Consider the following 20,706-nt stretch of genomic DNA (forward strand, 5'->3'; position numbering starts at 1 on the left):
CACCTCTTGTCCTTTCTCTGTATTCAGCTAGGTCCATTATGGCTCAAAAGTACAGCCCTGATAAGTCCTTAAAACATGAATGCTAAAAAAATGCTGAATATAATGCAACTCTCATTTGCATTATATTATATGTGCAGAAAGAATTAAACACTATAAAGATTTCAAGAAATACATTCTAAATCCAGAGTAGAAATAGTAGGTAGCTTTATTTCCTTTATTTACTGTAGAACCAGCACCATATAGAACTTCAGTGTAGCCATCCCTTAATGCCTTAACTTTTCCTGTTTGCAATATTGTACTTGTTCTTAGTGACTGTTTCATGGGTTTTTTTCCCCCCACGTTGCCCCCTTTTTCCAAAGTTCTGAATTAAGATTCCCCAAGGCTTCAGCATGTATAGCACTTCAGGTAGAGACTGAAATATATCAGCTATTTTTTTCCTTGTTAGCAGCAGGAAAAGCCAGTTAGTTGGGGAACAGGTAATTAAGAAGATGTAAGGGAGGAACACAGGAGACAAGCTCAGCTCTCAGCTGGACTTTTGTAACTAATCCAACCCTTTACCCAGCACCAGTGATTACAGAAGCCCATCACTTTCCAGGAGAGAACACTGGGACAAGCAGAGAGCAATGGAAAACCTGAGACCCAAAACCACCGTACAAGCAGTCAAAGCACTTTGTGTCACTCATTTTATTCCCATATACAAGTTGACACAACACCTTAAATATAGACAATACAGAAGCATTAGAAACAAATACAGTTTAAAAACTTTAAAAAACACATATTGCTTCAAGCTTAGATGGTATTCCCCTATAGTTTTTAAAGTGAATTCAGTGCTAACAATAGCTGAGGCAGCTTGCCATTCAGTTGTACCCTAAATTTTAGAGGGGCTACTGTCAAGGTGTTGAATTGGGCTCCATATATGGCTTTGCTGCTGAGTGCACTAACTGAGCTGGAAAATAAACTGGAACTCCAGGTTACCACACATAAGGCCCTCAGATTGCAAGCTTTTGGTCCCTATCACAGTAAAAAAAAAAAAAAAAAGAGGCCTTTACAGTTCAGTGGCACTGCATTATACAATTAAAAAGAGAACAGGTACACTTCCCTACATGTTAAAAATGTGATTAAAGTGTGCATTTGCTACCTGGATAAAATTTTTCCCAAAAACCTCAGGTCTGTATCTCACTTTTGTTACATTTGGCTCCAAGTTAAGTTTAGCTATCACCTTTATTATCTCTCAGCTTCCAGTGAAAACATCTGTAATTCATAGTTGCAAAGATGTGACAGCAGTGACTGAACAGGCATGCTACTGTATTTTACAGGGACATTCTCAATGCAGTTTTCATTGCAACATTTTACATTGTAAACACTAGTCTTCACAACACTATAGTTAAATTGCAGCATTACACATTGAAAAAGTCTTGTTTCACTTAGCTAAGTACTTTCAGAAACAAAAATGAATAAACAGTTATTTTAATGAAGATTTTGGACAACTGAGCATTTACTGTGTTCTTATTACAAAGTTTTACTTCTAAAACAGGAGTGAGAAGTATTCATGGCTGAATTAAAAAAGAGTCCATGCAAAACAAAGTTCAGGATTTCCTTAATTGATGATAGGGTTACATTCATTAGGTTTTCCATTTTTTAGTAAGTCCAATTTGATGCAAAACAGCCACCTCCTGTAAGAATCTAGGGGATACTGTTAAAGCTTTTACACTTGAAAAGTTCTGCTTTATGAGTCAATTAGCTTTTCATTTGTGAACACCAAACACTAAAGTAAGTTTTCCAGACTTCAGCCTGGCACATGCCAAATATTTTGCATAAACAACTTGCAGTGATCACAGCTAAACTATTTCACATAGTCTAAAGCAAACCTACTAGCCTTTTTGTAGTCAAATAATGCCCAAATGCAGGAAGGCTACCTGATTTGCAAAATAATTTACCCCTTACTTCAGGCATGATATTACTTAAACCAAAATAGTACCAACATAGCACCCAGGATTAGTTTTAGCTACAGACTATTTGAAAAAAGCATTACAGTGACTCACATGACATGATTAGCATCACTGCTGTCTTCTAGCAAATTGATTTGGTGGGGGACAGGTCTTGACCAGCAAAGGAGAAGAACTAGATCATTTCTTCAGTACACAGCAGCATTGATGCTGTTGAAGGGTCTCATGCTCTGTAGAACATCTGAACAAGCCTGTTTGAGATGTTTTAAGTTTTGTACCCAGTATCCAAGGCAGAAGACATTTAAGCCTCCTATAGTTATTGGCAAGACCAACATCTAATGAGAGATCCATCTTATCAAAAAATGGGTACTTAGGGCAGGCACATAGTCATCTTGGCTCCTCTGTTCTCAGTGGGAAGAGAGAACAGTAGAAGCTGTCTCAAAGCATGGCAAGGTTAGTCCTGCCCTACACAATCAAGGAAACAGTTTAATGTGACAAAACACACTGAGGGCACAACCTAACTGTTGTAGTTACATAAAGTCTACACAGCCAGAGGTCTGGGCAACAGGGACAGGTAGTTTTTCTTGAATAAGGCTATTAAACACTGAGTTACTGCTTTGATACAGTTTTTCAAAGCTAGGGTGGATTTCTCAATTGAAACAGCATTAGAAGCAACTTAAGCATACTTACAGGAGCTATTTAAAGTAGAAAACAGCATAAGAGGAAATTTAAAATTTCATATGGAATAAAGGCATCCTCTGGCATAGTTCACCTCAGTTTTGGGTACTGTTCTAAAGGTTTAGAGAGTCATGTCCTGTGGTTTACTTAAAAGTTGGAATGCAGTGACTTTGCTGTGTATGAAACATACTTAATCACACTTTGCATTCCCAGGTTTAAAAGCTGTAAGATGTCCAGTAGGTAGCCTGAACAAGAGTTGTCTGTATTTTTATAGCTTTACACTTAAAAGCAGGTAGAAATCACATTTCATGGATTCTAGGACATCTTAGTAAGATTAAAATTGAGAGTAATGAAACCTTCACTGATGTAATGTAGTTAACACTAGGAGGCAGCAGTGCTTGGTCTCTTTGCATGATTACTTTCTTTTAATAACACTTAAAATCAAACTTTTCACTGAGCATGTAACTGTGTTGCAGTAGTAATTCTAGAGTCCTCCTTACTCACTGAGACTGTGGAATGAAGCTAGGACTAGTGCAGGTTTCTACTGCAGAAGTGCAAGTGTGCTTCCTGTGAGAAGGTGTCCAGTCTGTAAGACACAAGCTTCAAAAACAATTAAACTGAGATACCCAACATATGTAACCAACATATAACACATCTGAACAAAACTCTGAAGCTCACAACTACAACAATAATCAGCCTAAAGCTTAGTTAAACTGAAAAAATTACATTTACAGCAGCTTGAGGGGGGGGGAAACAAATCACCAGAGGACCTCACAAATAATGGCTGTCTTACCATGTAGTAGTAGGACCTACAAAGTGAGAGTGTTCAAATTCCATTATATATTCTTGTTTATTGAAGAGTATCTTTCTCCTCCTTCCCCTAGCACTGAGGAGTCCTGCATCAATTCTGAGAGGCAGAAAGCCTCTCAGGACTTCATTTACAACTTTTATCAACATGATCTTCAAGTTTAAAACCTTTAAGAGTACACTTCTACAACACCACCAAATGGAATGCATATTGCACTCTGACTCCCACTGAGCATAACAAATATTCTTAAGTGTTAAAAATACTTTGCTAGACAGGAGCCAGTCCTCTCCTTCAATAAAATGGCATCTACATGATTAAGCCTAGAGTAAGTGTAACCACAAGCTTTATACAGTGGTACAGCTTGATACTGGTAGAACAAGGAACTGCTTATTAACCAGCAGCTATCAGATGATTGTCTACATCAGTTATTTGGTTCAACACATACAGCAACAGCAAAACAATCCTGTAGCTGTTTCTTGCCCTGAAAATTAGTAGGTTATTCTAATGACCTTAGAAACAGCAATAAAAGTTAGCATCAGCAGATTCACTAATCAAACAAGGTTTTTTGAAAGTTTCTATATGCAGACAACACTTGGTATTGGTCTGCCTAAAACATCTACATTTATTAGTGCTGTTTACCAGACCCACTGGCTTTCCTGTTACCTCGCTTAATATATTTATTTTGGTAGAAGTATTAAATTAAATAGTACTATAAATGTAAAGGCATCTCCATGACACCTTTACAGGCTTTCTGCAACCCCACCTTCCCATGACTTGGGCTTTTAAAACAAGGGACAGCAGATTATTTGTAACCAAGATCAAAAAAGTGCTTACTTTGACTCCCTGTATGCTAAGGTTCCCCCCTCCTACCCCCAAAACAAATCAACTGAAACATTAGAAAGATTCCCAAAAGGGGAATTGTTTAAAAGTTTGGGTAGGTATATCTAAAAACCTCTTTAAATGTTATGGCTCCAGTAATACACCCCAGTGTGAGGTAGGTAGCCAAGATAAAAATATTGTAACAAACATTTTAACAGCTGGAAACTCCCTATAAAAACCTTGCATAAGTAGTTTGGTTCCTTGCACCAGTGTCCTGATATGCGTAACTTCTTTTGAAGATGCCTAAGGGAATCCAAATTCACCGAGCTCTTGCCGAGTAGCATCTCATATACTCTGTCATCCAAGGGTTATCTGGTGGGGAGGGCTTTATTCGCAAGGCTTTCTCTGCTTCTGCTGATCGTACTCGCCTTTGAGACAGCTTCCTCTTCTCCACTTGTCTCCTGTTCTTTGCTCGTAAAGCAGATTCATGGATCTAGAAGACCAGAGTTAGTATTACAGCAGGAAAACAGCCTAGGAGCACCCCCAGGAAAGCTGAGGATCACTTGATATTTGTCCCAGTCCCCATCCTGAAGAAACAGGGTTTGCTAGCAAAATTATGTTTTCTTCTGTAATTCATACCCATAACAGAAAAGAAGCACAGAAATATTTAAGAAAAATGCCTCAAATTCTGTTCTGCATTATCTTTGCAACTTCACATTATTAAATGATTCCAAAAGTCTTGAATGTTTCTCAATCTTACTTTGATATATTCTAAAAACCTCAATTCTATTTCTACCATCTTAAATTTTTAAACATCCCTCAATATGCCCAAACATCCCTGAAAATCTAAGCCATAGTAGTAAAACCAATCCCTAGAGACTCCTTACTAGAGACCAGATAACTCAGTTTTGACAGCATGCTGCAGGCACACCTACATATTTTAGTATAAAAGTGTTATTTTCCCCACATTTAATCCTAAGAGACAGCTTCTATGTTTGCTTCCTTCTGTCTCCAGAACTAAAACCCCATCTCCCATCTCAATTAGGAGAAAGTAACACCTTTCAAACATTCAAGAAAGGTGACCTAGCCAGGCAGTAAGTAGTCAGTTCCCACTCCAAGAAACATCTTTAGTGACAAAGCACTACCAAATTTTAAGTGTTTCAGAAGTGTCCTGCCATGCACTCCAAACTCAAGACCTGACCTTAAGGGTTCTGTAACTGTTTCTAGCATAAGAAACACCAGAAGTCTTAAAGTATTAATATATCTGCTCAAGTCAGACATCAGCCTCTGTTAGGCTTCAACATAAAGCACCAGTCAACTATTTCCATCACTGACCAAAGTTTATCAATCCAGCAAGTGTCCATCATCAGGAAGGGCAGCTGCTCTCAAGAGCTGCAAGGCCCAAGCTCCTCATTTCCCTCAAAAGGTTGAGCTGTCCAGGAAGGAAAAGATTGTGCTTCAAAAACCCTTTCCAAAACAGTCCATCAAAAGTCAGCTTTATCTTATACATCAAGAACATCACCCACCTTAATCCTCAGATAGGTTAGGTCATAGATTCAGACGCTACATTAGCAATAAGATAAAGACAAGATACATTAATGATTATGTTTTAACAATCTAGGGGAGTTACAGAAAAGAAATGCATCTGTTGTGTTTCTTGCTAAGCCAGGAAACAGACCTCCCTACAGCAGAATTCTGATGCCATCTATGAATTTTATTTGTGCTATTTTGCTAATATTTACATCAATCCTGCAATCCATCAGCAATCCAATAAACCACTTTGCTGTCAGTAAAAAGTTCCCTGCTGGCAACCTGCTAGAAAGACATTTTCACAGCAAAATGTTCATACCTTCTCAGTGCAGCTCCTGTTCCTAGGGAGTGCCCCAGGAACAGTCAGTCACTCTTTGACAGCACAAGTGCTACCCCAGTGTTTATACACCTGCCTGCTGCGGGGTGCCTGGTGCTAACTGCCTGCTGCTTTTCTCTTGTTTTCATGAAGTTCAGAATGCAGAAATACATTTACAACAGCCAAGCTTGCTGGTAGTGCTGTAACAGCCAGAAACAAAATAGCCAAGTTTTAATCAGAACTTGCAAATATTAAGTCAAATATGGGAGGTTTCAAAACCAATTAACAGTTAAGAATTATTTGATTTGCACATGTCAAACCTCTTCAGGTTTACTGCTAGAATTTTTTTCTTAAGAATTTATTGCTAGAATCTCTATGCACTCAAATAAACACATCCCTGAGAAGTTTTACCTAGATAGACATATGTCTTATCCAGGCACTAAGTAGCCACTGCCCTTTAACAAAACAGAAGCTTTTACTTACTTCATTTGCTGAAGCAGAAGCACAGACATTGTGAGTTTTCTGGCTTCCAGTATCTGTTTGTCTTTCTCCCCACCCATACAGAGCAAATGGATGTTTATTCTCCTTTGGTGCATCTGTCTTTTGAGGACTTTTGGCTGATTTTCGATCATTACGACTGGACAAGGCACTTTGACTTGGACGTCGTTCTGAACGGCTGGCTTTGCCTGCTTCCTTTACAGAAGTGTGTTCTGCAGTTTTTTGTGGCTCTTCCTTCTGCTCCTTTTCTTGATCTTCTCTCTCTTTCTCTAAAGAAAAAAAAAAAACAAGTTACACTTTAAGCTCCCAGTGACAACATATTAATGTCTACTCTGCACAGCCTCTCTTAATACATCAAAGCTGTGCTTTTTTTTTTTAAGACATGGAAGAAGTCATTACATCCTTAGCAACAGATGCACACCTTGCTTAAATGTCTTCATTCTTTCTTTAGTGAGTACAATATTTCCAAACCCATCCCTCTGTACATCAGCATTCACATAAACATGCCTTTCATTAGTGAGGCTACAGATAACCAATAGCTCCAGGCAGTATTTTACATGTTGTAAGACTGTTTCCAGTGAACTGTCTTCGCTCTTTCATCCTTCCATCTTTCAGACAGCAAACAGATGGACTGCTGAATGCCACATAGATGCTGTCAGCCAGCCAGAGATCAAGTCTGATAAGAGTATGTGAAATATTAAATCCCTCGTATTATGAGCTTCCACTGAAAGAAGGAGATTCATTTTTCAAGCTGCCTGATTGAAAACCATACATCTTGATTGTAATTTTCTGTTTATGGAGGAGAGGGGGGAGTATGAAGCAAAGACTTACAAAGTGATAGACACCACTCTTGCTATCTGTTCTCTAAAGTATGTTTTACATTTAAAGTACCACACTCTACAGGCAATACTCTGAGGCTCATTTCCCGCCTACACACTTTTTTAAACCTTCCATAACAAGGGTCCGGCATCTGTCCTCCAGGCATTGGGTATGTAGAACAGAGTTTGCGATGCAGAATTTAAAGTCTGTATCATTGTTAATTTGCAGATGTAGATCAACAAAGAAGGCTGAATCAGCATTATATAAAAGACAGTAAATAATAAAAACACAGGGAAACAATTGTTCCCTAATATCTTCTTGCATGAGAGCACTATGGAGGAACTAGTTTTCCTTCGTTTGTGGTGCCTCCCAGCTAGCAGTTCTTGACATTTCCTGAACACTGCTTATATACAAAAGTTTGGGTCTTAGACTTCAGGTGAAGGAAGCCAGTGTCTCGTATAACACCGCAGGACTTCATAAATGTAAGAGAAAGGCTGGTAGAAAATTCATGCCTTACAGTTTTAGTTTTACAATAAGGTTATAAGTTGTTTGAACAAGTCTGTTTTATAACTTCATTAGTATAGTCAAGTGAGTGCTCATGGATAGCCATTACTGACTGGAAAAGAGTTGCCAAAGATTCTTTCCACCTTGGAGATCTGCAAGGTGTTGCAAACTGGTGACAAGAGGTCTTGAACTACTCTGTTAACACTAATCAACTACACTGCTTACAGTACGCTCATTAAATAAGCGTTTGGGAAAAAAACTAAATGCACAGAACCCTGTTTTAGTTCTCCATCCTGCAAATCTTCAGCAGTATGCTGACAAGTTGGAGGTGTATGCTAGACATTGAGCATGGCCCCTAAGCATTGTGGGCACAAGCAGATATTGTGATGCAAGTCTGACTTTTATGCCAACTATGCCTTTTATATAAAAAGGCAACTAAAGCCTTTTGTTAACCTAACGGCATAGCAGTCCACTAGTAAATTATTTCCTTCCAAGTGCCCACCTTTGAGCATTAGATGCTGCCTTCTGCTAGACACACACAGTGACAGATTCAAACTCTGCTGACATAAACATGCTGAACTTGCAAGCTTTCTGCCACACCATCTACTTCTGGTTGTGCTAGGGAACAGCTGCAAGCTGCCTCTGTTCCAAGTCTCAATGCATTCAGCCACCACCAGCATACAGTACCATCTATGAACAGTGGGGATTCCTCCACTGGCATGGGAGGAGTTCGTCTTGTTTAAGGCTTGCTTACGTATTGAGAGGTTGACCACAAACAACCACAACAAATTTTACCTACGTGTCTTCATTAAAAGCAGAAGGGCTTGCCAATCCTGTGACACAATAGCAATCATTCTTGCTGATTGCTATGATTTAGCTAGTCAAGCAAGTACATGCTCAAATCTGACACTGTTTTAATTTTGTTTCTGCATCCACCCAGCTCTGATGAAATGCAAGTTACCTGCCTGGTACACTGGTAAAGCATCCAGTTAAGCACCCATTTACTCTTGCACTTGTAAGGTAAAGACCTGAAGACTTGCCACACGCCCAAGCATTCCCGTAAGGCAAGCCTCATGCTCTCTTGCTAGCTGTTAGTCTTGCCAGCACATTTTCTACTTGCTGCCAACCAGCACAGAGGCTCTGGTGCTCAGCCCTGTTCAGGCTAGCATATACACGCACATCTTCCAAGATGTGCAGGTGCCACACTTAGCTACAGATGATACTGCAATATAGCTGAGTATTTGGTTCAGAGTAGCCAGCAATGTTAAAGTATTTGGAGCTGTATTAACAATCCAGTTGAGTGTCCCCACAAAACCACCAAGAAGACTAGTCAAGGCCAGAGGAGTGACATAGTGAAAACAAACAAAAAAATTGTCAAATTCCACATATTCCAAATACTGTGTGCACAAATCTTCAGTTATTATAGCCAAGGCTGGATAAAAAGCAAGCAAGCAGTGACCTCAATGTGGAAGAGACCTGCTTTGCACAGTGTCCCAGGCTCTGGGACACACAGCTTCACCTCTAACAAGGCAGCTCATTCATCACAGCCACAACAGGCTGCACAGAGCTATCCCTTTGCACAATATTATCCACACATCTCTACACAGCCCACTCCTAAGAAGGGACTGGCTAGGTCCCCTTCTGTGTTAGAGGCAAATATCAGAAGGAAGCACTATTTTGAGAAAAGAAAATACTGAAAGGGGACATATTGCTGTCAATTCTGGGAAGCTGTTCCATCCTCTGTTCAAGGGAAAATGGCATCTTTGTTCTCTACAAAAGGAGAATGGGGCAACATGGAGTTCAGGAGCAGAGGTGGCATTTGGATACTTAAAAATACAGGAAAACAGGGACTCCGCAATTGCCTGCTGCTCTAGCTTTAAGATACTACTTCAAGGCAACAGCCATGCCTGGGGATGCTGCTCATGAGGATATAGTCCCAGCTTGCACAGAAATGACTGAGCCAGCTTGCCCCAAAACAGCAATAAAAGCATATGGGTAAGTGTCATGCAGAGTCCTGTGCACAGTCTTCCAGTAAATGCTGTATGCTGGAGCATACTACAGCACCTTCTAAGCACCTACTATTAGACCAGGTATTTAAATGACTTCACTCCTGCAATGCATTTATGCTGAACTCTGAAGGCACAAGGCAGATATCTTTAACAGTTATTTAAATCTTTTGCTTAAAACTATAGTTTGTTTCTAAGCCATTTTGATAGGATCCCCTTTTCACAGAGAGGCAGAAAAGCAGCAGTCAATAGCAGGTAAGGAGTTAGACCCAGCTGCTCAGGGAGCCCAACCACCAGCAACACCTACCCATCTCCTTCCCATGCAGTGTGCCAGCTCCAGCAGACACAGGAAACTCAGAACTGACTGGCTGCAGCATTACAGGGATTAGACAGGAGAGGGGGAAAAAAAGCTAGGAACATTTAAAACTGCATCATGGATGCTAAGCAGAGCACACTGGACAGGAGGGGATTAAGTGCTTAGCAGGCAGAACAAGGCTGCCAGCCCCCCCCCCCGTATGGCCGTTGAAAGCTCCTGCCCAGAAGAGCTCACTGAACCCCACCGCACCGCCCAGCCTGCAGAACAGCTCCCAGCCAGGGCTCAGGCAGGAACAGCTCCCGTGGAGCTCCCCTCCCTCCCACAGTACTGCGTGCTCTGCAGGGCACACAGAACCCCATTTCAAAGGCTCTGCTGACTTACTACAAGTATCAACGACCTTCTGATCAGACCCACAGGTCCCAAGGGCCAACAGTGTTACCTCTACGTAGAGATGTTTGCTCCTTCCAGCACTACCTCAGGTTCAGGAAAAGCACTTTGTGCTTAAAACTGCCATGAGCAGAACTCAGTTTCCTGCTTTAGTACAAACACCTCTCTGAACAGGACAGGTCTCCAAGGCCTCTTGAAGGGGGCCTATACTCTGTTGTGGGTATGAACTGATTACAGCTGGATATAAAGGAGTTACTACAGATGAAACCAATTGCAACATCATTGCTTTAAGACAGATCTTGTATGAGGCAGTATGAGAGCTACAAGCAACACAGCAGTTCAGAGTGAGATTCATACAAGCTTCATCTGCAACAGAGTTAAAGCAATAACTGGCTTGGCTTGACAGCAAAGCTTGTTTCCAACCAAAAAAAAACCCACAAACAACTTTGAATGACAGTACTATAAACCCCTAAACAGACACTGTTGCCTTCTTCCCCCACCACAAGCTACTCTTCCCCATGTTCTTGAGCCAGCAAATACACCTGCAACATAATGGCAGAAAAGATCAGGGAACAAGTTTGAAATTGGATCTTCTGCTGAGCTGCACTAATCCAGATCAGTCACTTTCCAACTACTACGTGGCAACTGCTTTGATACCAGCTTGTCACTGCTGTCATTTAAGACTTCTGCACAAAAATGCTGAAGGCAAAATGGCAGTAAGGATTGAAAGATGCCTTCATCCTGCATGTGTGTGCGGCAGTATCATTTCACAAGCAACAGGTCTGACAGCAGTGCTGCTGCCAAGAGCTCCTGTCTTTCACTTACCAGCCCACTGGGTTCTGTTGACAGTTTTGAGGATGTGTCAACTAGATCAGATGATTTAGGTCAAGATTTTGTTGGATTATGTTTAAAGCACATCTGTGCCTGGGCACATCCTACAGAATAGTCCCACAAACAGCTGTGGCCAGAAGGAATTAACCCAAAGTTACCACCAAGCACACCTTAGTATCACTCAGCTATAGCTTAAGCATAAGGCAGTATGTAGGACAAACATGTTTTGTCACTGTATCTCAGATTTTCATGTTGGTAGTACTTTAGACCAACACCACTAAACCTTAAAGCCAGGCTGCATACATCAGCTTTCTCTACACACACCAGAAGCATTTACAAATTGCTTTACAAATGCACACAGGCTCATCTTAATGCAGCAAGGAAGCAACAGTGGCCACAAACACGGTTACAAATTGGCTTTACCTCAGATACAAGGCAGCATTAGCACTGGCCAAACGTACCCGGCCACAAGCTCTGTCAATATTGCTCAGCCAGAAATCAGGTCCCCCACAGAACAGAGGGAAGCAGCAGTAGCCAGGTAACAGCCAGGATGCTGCAGCATGTGGGTGGATGGCAGATTCAGAAGACAAAAGATGTCACCAACACTAGCATGCTCAGCTACCCCCACAGCACCTCAGTGTAATTAAGTTCTTCCAGAAAAGCAGCTGAATAATGAAAGATTCACAGAATGGTAGTTTCTATGTTATCTCCTCTGCACATTTTAACGAGCCAGTCGCTAAGCAAAAGAAAAATACATCCTTAGAATTGTCCAATACTGAATTAGCTGCTTGCTTACATATTAGTGTACACACTAATATACAAAAAATTTCCACTTAATCCAGCTGCCTAAGTAGAGTTGTTTTCAGTCCTTTCGCTAAGGACTTGCAAAGCTCTTAAGTACTGGCAGAACTTAGAAAAACATTTATCCTAAGCCACTTGGCAAAGAAATACATGTTAGGTAGAGATTTTTCTCCCATTCTAAGTGTAAAATAGCAAGGACCTAATAGAATGCTGGGTATTGCCTTACAGCAGCCACAGCAGAGTTGCAGCAGCTATAGAGGCGTAATTGCCCAAAACCCCATAGACTGGCAGGCCACTGTTGCTCCACAGTCCCTTTGCCACTGGGATACAGTAAGTAAGGACACAACTATGCATACACTGGATAGTCACACACACCATCACTGACCACAGAAAGTGCCTACATGAGGAGCACATCCACAGCTATCAGGCTTTTATCCACTGCCAAAGTTGACCCTACCAGAATCAGGCTACCAAGCAATTCCAGACAGATCTCTTCCCAGAAAGGAGGCAGGGAGCAGGCCAAGAACTGTGCAGAGCACCTTTGCCAGCAGCCTCTAGCCTTGACAACTGCTAGTCCCATCTAGAATGTAGCACACTACTTACTCCACCACACTGGCTGAACGAGCAGAAGAATTAAATTCTGGTCCCTACCACAACTGCCCAAGACTGGCATGCATCCCATCTTTTTTGATGCAGTTTGAAGTGCAGCTTCAACAGCATCCACCTTCCTCTCACTAGAAGCCAAGCCTTTAAACTGCCCATCAGAACACATCACCTTTTCCCATGCAACCATTCCCTCCTCTTTTGCAATTCCTTAGTGCTTTTTCTCACCAAGATGCTACGTACATACTTCTTCCACACACGCTCCCCAGTCTAACTTCCTCAAGGCCCGCTTGAGGAAAGCAAGATTAGACCTACTGATACTGTGCTACATACCGGTTAACTAGGGTGCTTCCATCACTGCACAGCTTTGGGCAGGTGTAGTGCACTACTCTGGCAGCCAGCAGCTGTGCACACCCACACAGGGGCTGGGTACCACAGAGCCAGTACAGCTCACTGCAAAACCCCACATCACCAGCGCGCTCTGAAACACCAGGCCTCTTGAACAGATGACAGCATAGCTAAACCTTTTGTATAACACAGTGTTCTTAAGGACAGTGAATGCAGTTTAGCCTTGAATATCAGAATACAGATCATTCTGGTAAGCTCAGGCCCCGAGGGACATTGAAGCAGATTAATGAGTCTCCCCACTCCAGACAAGTACATCTAACCCCAGAACAACCCCCAGGCAGCATGAGGCTTAACTGAACAGTTCTCAAGGATTTTCCCTGCTACTGTGCAACAGACACACAGACAATTCAAAATACATTGCAAAACATCAATCAGTGGTTGCCAGATAAAGTTTTCTTTGATTATGAGTACAAGATAATATCCTATTGGAGAAAAAAATACCAACTTTGGAAGCCTGACAGTGTTGTTACCTGTCTACTCGCTCTGCATAGTTAGTTCTTGACACATCAAAAGGCAAGATATGCTAAAAGAGAGCAAAATACTATTAGCTCTAGACCTGCTTAAGCCTATGGAGTTGTCTGCACCCAGCTACAAACCCAGAACCAAAGCTCACGTAGCATTAAAAACCAAGCGTTCAGCCGACACAGATTATCCGTGCAGACCTGGGAAAGCAATCGCATTCCGTGCCAGCGGCTGGCACCGAGTCCGGCTCGCTGCCGCCCTTGCTTTTGCCAGAGAACCCACTTATGTAAAGGCAGAGATGCTCCGCTCCCATGGCAACAGTTTACATAAGCGGCGGTGACTCAGGATGGAGAGTCGCCGCTCTTTAAACGAGACGCCTCCGACGCCGCAGCCACCGCTTCCCCGCAGGCCTAGAAACGGCCCCGGTAACGGCACCGCGCCGCCCTCCGTCGGGAAGAGCGAGCCCCTCGGAAGGTGACTGGGCCCCAGTTGAGGAGGGGTCTCACCTCCGAGCCCCCCCGGTCTGCTTCTCCCCACACACAGCTCGTTCGTGGGCACCAACCGGGCAGCATCGCACCCCCCCCGCCCCCGCCTGCCTGCCCCGCGACGCCACCGCCCTCCCCCAGGAACCAGCCGGGCCCTGCCGACACCTCCGCCCCCGGGGCGGGTAAGGCCGGGGGGGGCCGAAGGAGCGGCAGCCCACACCTCGTCGGGGCCGCCCGGACGGAGCCATCTTCGCCGAGCCCCCCGCAGAGGACAAGGCAGGACCCGGAGACTCACACCCCCCCTCCCCCGCCATTACCCCCGCTCCGTACCGGGGCTCGCCCGTCCCGCCTCGCTCGGCGCTGCCACCGCCGTAGCCGCCGCCGCCTCCTCCTCTTCCTGCGCGGGCGCGGGGCTGCCGGCGCCCGGCGGCGAGGGTGACCCGGCGGTGCTGCCGCTGCCGCCGCCGCTGTCTTGCTCCCAGCCGTCCCACAGCCAGGGCCGGTGCGCCTGCTCCAGGAGGCGGCGGCTGAGGCGGTAGCGCAGCAGCTCCAGGTAGCAGGCGCCGCACGACTCCCACTTGGGCTCCTTGAAGCGCTTCATATACTCGGTCTTCACCCGCCGCGCCGGCACCACCATGGCGGGGCCGGGAAACCGGAGCCTGGAGCACAAGAACGAGCCGCCGCCGCGGGCCGAGCCCGCCCCCTCCCGCTGCAACGTTTAAACACAAACAGCGGCGCCTGGCCCCGCCCCTGCCCGCCCCGCGCCAATGGCTGCGCGCCGCCGCCGCCGCCGTGCTGGCGTCACCGGGAGCGCGCGGGGGCCCGTCATGCGGGGATGTCGTTGTAGGGGGGCGGTGGAGGCGGAGGGGCGGGGAAGTGGCACTGAGATGGAATGAAATTAAATGAAATAAGCTGATATGAAAACAAAACAGAATAAAGCGAAACGAAGTAAAATAAAATAAAATAAAATAATAAAATAAAATAAAATAAAATAAAATAAAATAAAATAAAATAAAATAACAAACCGAAGCACCACAGCACTGCCAACTGCCCCCCCCCCCGCACATTTCGGGAGCAGCACCCAGCGCCAGGCGCCCAGCCGAGGCGGGAAGCCCATCCTAGCTGGGAGGGAGCCTGACACAGGCCGGCTGCTGCCGGGGGAAATATTTAAAACCGGAGAGCGCGATGCGTCACAATTCACACATTTGCAACAACAGTTCCATTTTTGTGCAGGGATAATCGCTGATTTAAGCTCCATTTCCACGAGACCAAAAAGACAGGTAGCAGCAGGCGGCCTGGGGAAGGGAGGCAAAGTCATCCGCAACAGCAGGGGCCTCTCTCCATTTTGCATTAATCTGCTTTAAAAACCCATCTCCGGTGAATGTCGGAATAGGATTCGCCTAATCCAGGCCTGTGTTGGGCAGCGGCGGTTGCTTGGGCAATGAAGCACTTCAACAGTAAATGCAGAAAACTGGGCGGCCTCTGCAGCAGACCTTCGCCCGCGCCCCGATGCAGCCCTGTCTGCCGTGGCCACGCGCCAGTTCTCCGCCAAACGGCTGCACCCTTCGGCCCGTGAGCCGTCTCTGGATCTTTCCTTCTCTCCCTCTTTCTCATGCTCGGTATTTAAGGAACGACCATCCTGGGGAGAGCTGCTGGCCTACCATCTCGCCAGCGCACCGCACACACCTCACAACAACCCTCTGAGGGCAGCTGGCGTGACCCCCCCTCATCCAGCCCCAGCCCTCTGGCCCACGGGTTGCAATTACCCCATTTTGCGTTGCTGCAAACCCCATTGTCCCCCGGGATGCACAGGGCTCTGCACAGCAGCTCTCTGGCCACCGCTCCAACACACGGGGGCACTGACGGATTTGCAGAAAGAGCCAGGAAATAATTCAAGCTGACACAGATACCCAGCGAGGAAAACGCTGGCCGAGACCGATCAGTGTAACCAAAGCGCTGGTGGCTTTACTGTGAGGGGACGGCGTCACACACAGCAGATTGATGCAATCCCCAGTACAGCTACCATAACCGAACTGGTTTAGTTTAATCAATGCTCAGATCGACCAGAATACAGTTCTCAGTTTTCACATGGACCAGTTGAGGCTTTGCAAGCCAGTGGTGCTGTCTGAGGTGGGTACAGATGTTCCCTGACCTTTGCAGAAGCCCTGGGGTATCCCCCTCCAGCCCTTACAGCCCCCACAGCCCTCATACCCTGTGGGCCTTCGCAGTTATGGTACCTGCCCTGTGACAGCAGGATATTGGGGAAATCCAGGATCTCCCCCTGCAATTCAGGAAAACGCAATCGGGAGAGGCCAATTGCACTGGCGTCCAGGGCCTGGTGCCACAGGCAAGCTCCTGGTACAAGCTGCATTCATAAACCTCTTAAGCTCCATTTTAAAACCAGTTAGAGCTTCTCCAGGTCCCTTCGGCCCTTGCCAGCTGCTCTCAGGGGTAGGCAGCAATGAAGCTACAAGGGACCGGGGCCTGGGCAGCATACCTACCAGGAAGACAGGCACAGAAATAGCCCCCCTGACATGCCTACCATCACACAACAGCTTCAAAAATTAGTCAGGAGCTCCTTCTGAGTGTGCCTGCTCACCGTGCTGTGCCATGCATGGTGCCTTGTCCCAGGCAGACACGCAAGAGCCTTGCCTACATGCTTTGCTGGAAGAAAACCAGGCAGAAATAGCAATTTCCTCCCTCTCATATGGGGGTTACATTTGGGAGCAACAACCAGCCCGTCTGCTGCCCGCCTCATTTGTTCATTATCTCCACCAAGGGCTCCGGTGGCAGCTGGGTGGGTTGTCCCTGCTGCCTTCTCCCATTGCCCTTAGTGGTACCTCTGTGTTCCCACTGCGCTCCAGCCATGCCCTCAGCACTGCCTGCTCTAACAGAGGGCACTTCTTGGGCAGTAACAGGGAACAATTTGTGTAGAAATACCTGTAACTCAAGATGGCATTAGAGAAGGCTGCTGTAGCAGCACCAACTAGAGAGGAGATCAGATTTCTTCCCAATTAACTAGGACTCTGGTTTCTTTCCCCAATATTCTGCTCAGTCTAATGCAGGCAGATGACATGAGTGGGTTTTATATAAAACGGCAAGGTCTGGGATTTGCAGCATTTGCTTTCCATCTTCATTTTCCCCCCAAACTCTGCGCTTTTCAGAGCAGGCATCTACTTTTTATATTGGCCTGCAAGATGTTAGCACTTTGTGAATAACATAATATTGTTAGTAACTGCCTCCACCCATCCTTTCCGGTGTGCCATACTGGTTTTAGGGCCTTTATCCATTGCTGGCATGAAAACAAGTGCCCAGCCACCCGTGTGCTACGAGGTAAGCTGCACTTTCACACTCCCACTCCAGTGGCTCCTTCTCAGCGCATCCCTCCCACCCGACGGTTGGCACACACATTCTGCAGTGCCAGGTGGATTGGCAGCAGCTAGGCTTGGAAAATAACTGGGGACCGTTTGTATTAAAAGACCTGTAGCAGAAGCTATAGAGGCACCCAGCAATGCTGATGGTGAAAATCACATGTGACTGATGGCTGATGGAGCAGCAATGGTGGCTGTCAGACACATTCCCCATGGCCTGCCACAGTCAGTCTTCAGACTTACAGTGCAGCAACCACCAGCCAACAGGGCCCAACATCCCTCCAGGCCAGCCGCCATCCCAAACAGGCTCTGGAGCACATTCTGGAGCTCTGAGGGAGGATGCTGAGACTCTCCTGGGTGAAGGACAACTCCTGCCTCACCCCTCCAGCTAGAGCCAAGCGGCTCCATATGTGCCAGACGAGAATCATTCCCCATCCTCAACACGGCAAGCTCTGGATATTCTCAGCATAGTTGTATAAACATTATTATTTTTTTAATCCTAATGAGTTTTGGCAGAGACTTCCATGGGCTGAGAGTCGCCAGTTATTAAATTATTCCTGAATGAAGAACTACAATATTTATGATGTTGATACTAACACTAGAATTTCCTCCTTTACATATTTTGCTGGGATTTTTCCTTTATTAAAAAATGAAATAAAGACACCACTTGAAATTCTAAACACACTTTTTTTCCCCTTTTAATGTACTTTTCCCCTGAGGATCTAAGCTATGCCTCTTAATCCTTATTTTTGCTCTCCTAGAGGTAGCCAGCCAGGTGGCCAGGTAAGTTGAGAGTTTCAAACCAGATCCATGGCAGATGACTGATCAATGCCAAACCCCAGGAGCCCCAGTTTCCTCCACTACCTCTGTTCAAGCAGGAGCACCAGAGCTCCTCTCTAGGGAGGAGAGCAGCCTGGCCTGGGAAACAGTCCTGTTTATGTCTGAAATAACCACAGCAAAGGCAACAGCAGAGAGATAACTTGATTTTTATGCAAAAAGTAGCAAGGAACAAAAAATGAGCATGTATGTTATTTTGCAGGGTGTGGTCATAGAAAGACATAGGGCAATTGCGCGGGGTAGTTTGTACATGATTTTGACTGCAATTCTTTGCCATTGCACCTTTCTGTGGCTCTGGGCAATAAGGAGGGACAGTGGGTGGTTTGAATGTAGTAGGAGGGAAAAATTACATGTTAACACAGCTTTCAGATCGGCAGACTAGCTTCCAGCCAAAACGGGAGCTGTCATGATCTCAAACAGGGCTGCTTAGCTATCGCTTGGCTGAAGTCTGGGGGAGAGAGGAAAGAGGGAAAAGAAAAAAGCCGTTTCTCATAGAGAACGGTATTTTAAAAGTGTTTTAACAGCATAAAATCCAAACCAGCAAGAATATTTTGCCAGGCAGGGAAAAAAACACAGGCTTCCTAGGCCTGTGAAACTCTGCCTTCACCTAGAGCGGTGAAGCTCTGCCAAATGCTGGGGGTAGCTGTCCCAGTCACCTCACAAAACAAGCCATCGCGCTGTTAATAGAAGCCTGGTTAATCCCGCAGATGTGGGGTCTTTGGTTTCATGGGCTATTATCCCTTTTAGGTCTGCACCAGCTGGCTACAGGGTAACGCTGTCACGGGAGAAGGATCAGAAGGGCCGGTCCAAATGCTCCCCAGGGCAGGTTAGCCAGCGGTAGTGCACTTGGCTGCAAAAGTCCCCTAGAACTGCCTGATGCTGTTGTCCAGAGCTCTGGGGAATTCAGGCATGGCCAGGATGGGCTGCAACCCACTGGGGAAGCCCCCCAAGCCCCTGTTCCAGCAGCTCTGAGCACAAATCCTGTTACTTGTGCAAATCTCACATTTTTCTTGGAGCAACTTGAAGGTTTTTACCATTACGGTTCCGAGCAGCTGTGCCTCCAAGCACCCACGGTAGCACAGCTTTCAGCAACCTCAGCAGCTCCTCCAAGCCTTGTTGATGGTCCGTGCTTTGCATCCACCTTTCTAAGAGACGTAGCTCCTTGGGCTGCGTGCTGGGAATATGTGTCCAGGAGCAGGGAAAGATGTCTCCCACTGCCCAGTGTCCTCTGGCTGCTGCAGCAAGCCCTGGACTAGGCATGCAGCAAGGCTGGCTCTTCACCATGTGATGTGAACACAGCTCAGCTCCCAGCTTAAAAACTGTTACCATGTGCAAAGAACAAGGTCTCAACTGGTTTCGGCCTTTTTTTCCCCCACTTTCCTTTCTTCCTGGCTCCTACACCTTAAGGCTGCGAGGTTGCACACCATTGCTGCCAGCTCAAGGGCATCCCAGCAAGGGAACGGGTCTGAGGGCCAGCAGTAATGGGGCACCTGGCAAGGTGCTGCCCCTCGCAACACATTTGCAGGCTGCCTACTGAGTCTGAGAAAAATCCAAGTTTACATGCCAGCCAAGCAGGAGAATTGGCAGATTCCTTGCCGACTCTCTTTTCATCTCCTGCTTGAGCAGCCTCAGCGACCAGCAGCCTGGTTTAGGGTTAGGGTCTAATGCTGCTCCAGAAAACCAGCTCAGGGCTTTCTCATACCTCTGGGCCCTTCTAGCTCATTCCTGCATATCTCTTCTTCCGAGGTGTGGTCTGGTCCCAGGTCTGTGCCCAGCTCCCAGGCTTCCCTCAGGAGACAGGGCATATTTGGTTCAATGTTTTGGATCATGCTGTAGGGACAGGTGCTCTAGCCATGGTGAGGAGGCAGGAGGAGTGCTGGAAGGCAATTTCCACATACATGTCCCTTGCCTTGGTCCCCTCTGCACTGTAGAGCAGGAGGTTTCCCACATACGACTCCCGGGGCCAAGGGAGCTGCTTAGCATGCAGATGGGATGAGGTGATCCGGTGTAGCACATGAACAGCACTTGGTTTGGAAGAAGGAAAGATTTAGAAGAAGGAAAAACAAAGCCTCATCCCCCCTGGACCACAGCATGACACCTGAGGGACTGGTACGGCATTAGACACAAGCAAGGCATTACAAATCTCTGGCTTGGGCCGGCTGCCTCTGAGAGCCAATCTGTCACTGGGAGAACACAAATTTTGGGGGAGAAACAGAGGCGCCTGTGCTGTAAACCTGCTCCCTGTCTCACAGCAGTAAGGGAGCTCTGAAAGACCAGTGCT

At 45.8% G+C, this 20,706-nt stretch overlaps 1 protein-coding gene across 4 annotated transcripts; it reads right to left on the minus strand.

The window, feature by feature from the left end:
* Positions 1 to 666: 666 nt before the first annotated feature.
* CCSAP (centriole, cilia and spindle associated protein) lies at positions 667 to 14,898 on the minus strand. 4 transcript variants are annotated; one of them, XR_015258249.1, is made up of 5 exons: positions 14,548 to 14,898; positions 6,581 to 6,864; positions 6,101 to 6,297; positions 5,587 to 5,683; positions 4,723 to 4,744 (listed from the first exon to the last, which is right to left on the minus strand). XR_015258249.1 is itself a non-coding variant. In XM_086745487.1 (3 exons), exons 1-3 carry the CDS (start codon positions 14,852 to 14,854, stop codon positions 4,571 to 4,573), a joined length of 765 nt encoding a protein of 254 aa, XP_086601613.1. In that variant the 5' UTR covers positions 14,855 to 14,898; the 3' UTR covers positions 667 to 4,570. The 4 variants fall into 4 exon arrangements, 1 of the variants encoding a protein (XP_086601613.1); XR_015258248.1 differs by lacking the exons at positions 5,587 to 5,683; positions 6,101 to 6,297 and adding an exon at positions 667 to 3,210 and having other exon boundaries at positions 4,491 to 4,744; XR_015258250.1 differs by lacking the exon at positions 5,587 to 5,683 and having other exon boundaries at positions 4,649 to 4,744.
* Between the last annotated feature and the right edge of the window lie 5,808 nt (positions 14,899 to 20,706).

This window comes from Chlamydotis macqueenii, chromosome 3 (genome assembly GCF_036417535.1).
Source record: "Chlamydotis macqueenii isolate bChlMac1 chromosome 3, bChlMac1.mat, whole genome shotgun sequence".
In the NCBI taxonomy this organism is placed as follows: domain Eukaryota; kingdom Metazoa; phylum Chordata; class Aves; order Otidiformes; family Otididae; genus Chlamydotis; species Chlamydotis macqueenii.

What these genes read in the sequence shown, in the direction of transcription:
- CCSAP (XM_086745487.1), bottom strand. Translation starts at nt 14,854, where the DNA reads ATGGTGGTGCCGGCGCGGCGGGTGAAGACCGAGTATATGAAGCGCTTC. An exon ending in GGCGGGACGGGCGAGCCCCG is followed by an intron (nt 6,865 to 14,547) that starts GTACGGAGCGGG and finishes TTTTTTCTTTAG; the next exon opens with AGAAAGAGAGAGAAGATCAA. An exon ending in CTTCTGCTTCAGCAAATGAA is followed by an intron (nt 4,745 to 6,580) that starts GTAAGTAAAAGC and finishes CTGGTCTTCTAG; the next exon opens with ATCCATGAATCTGCTTTACG.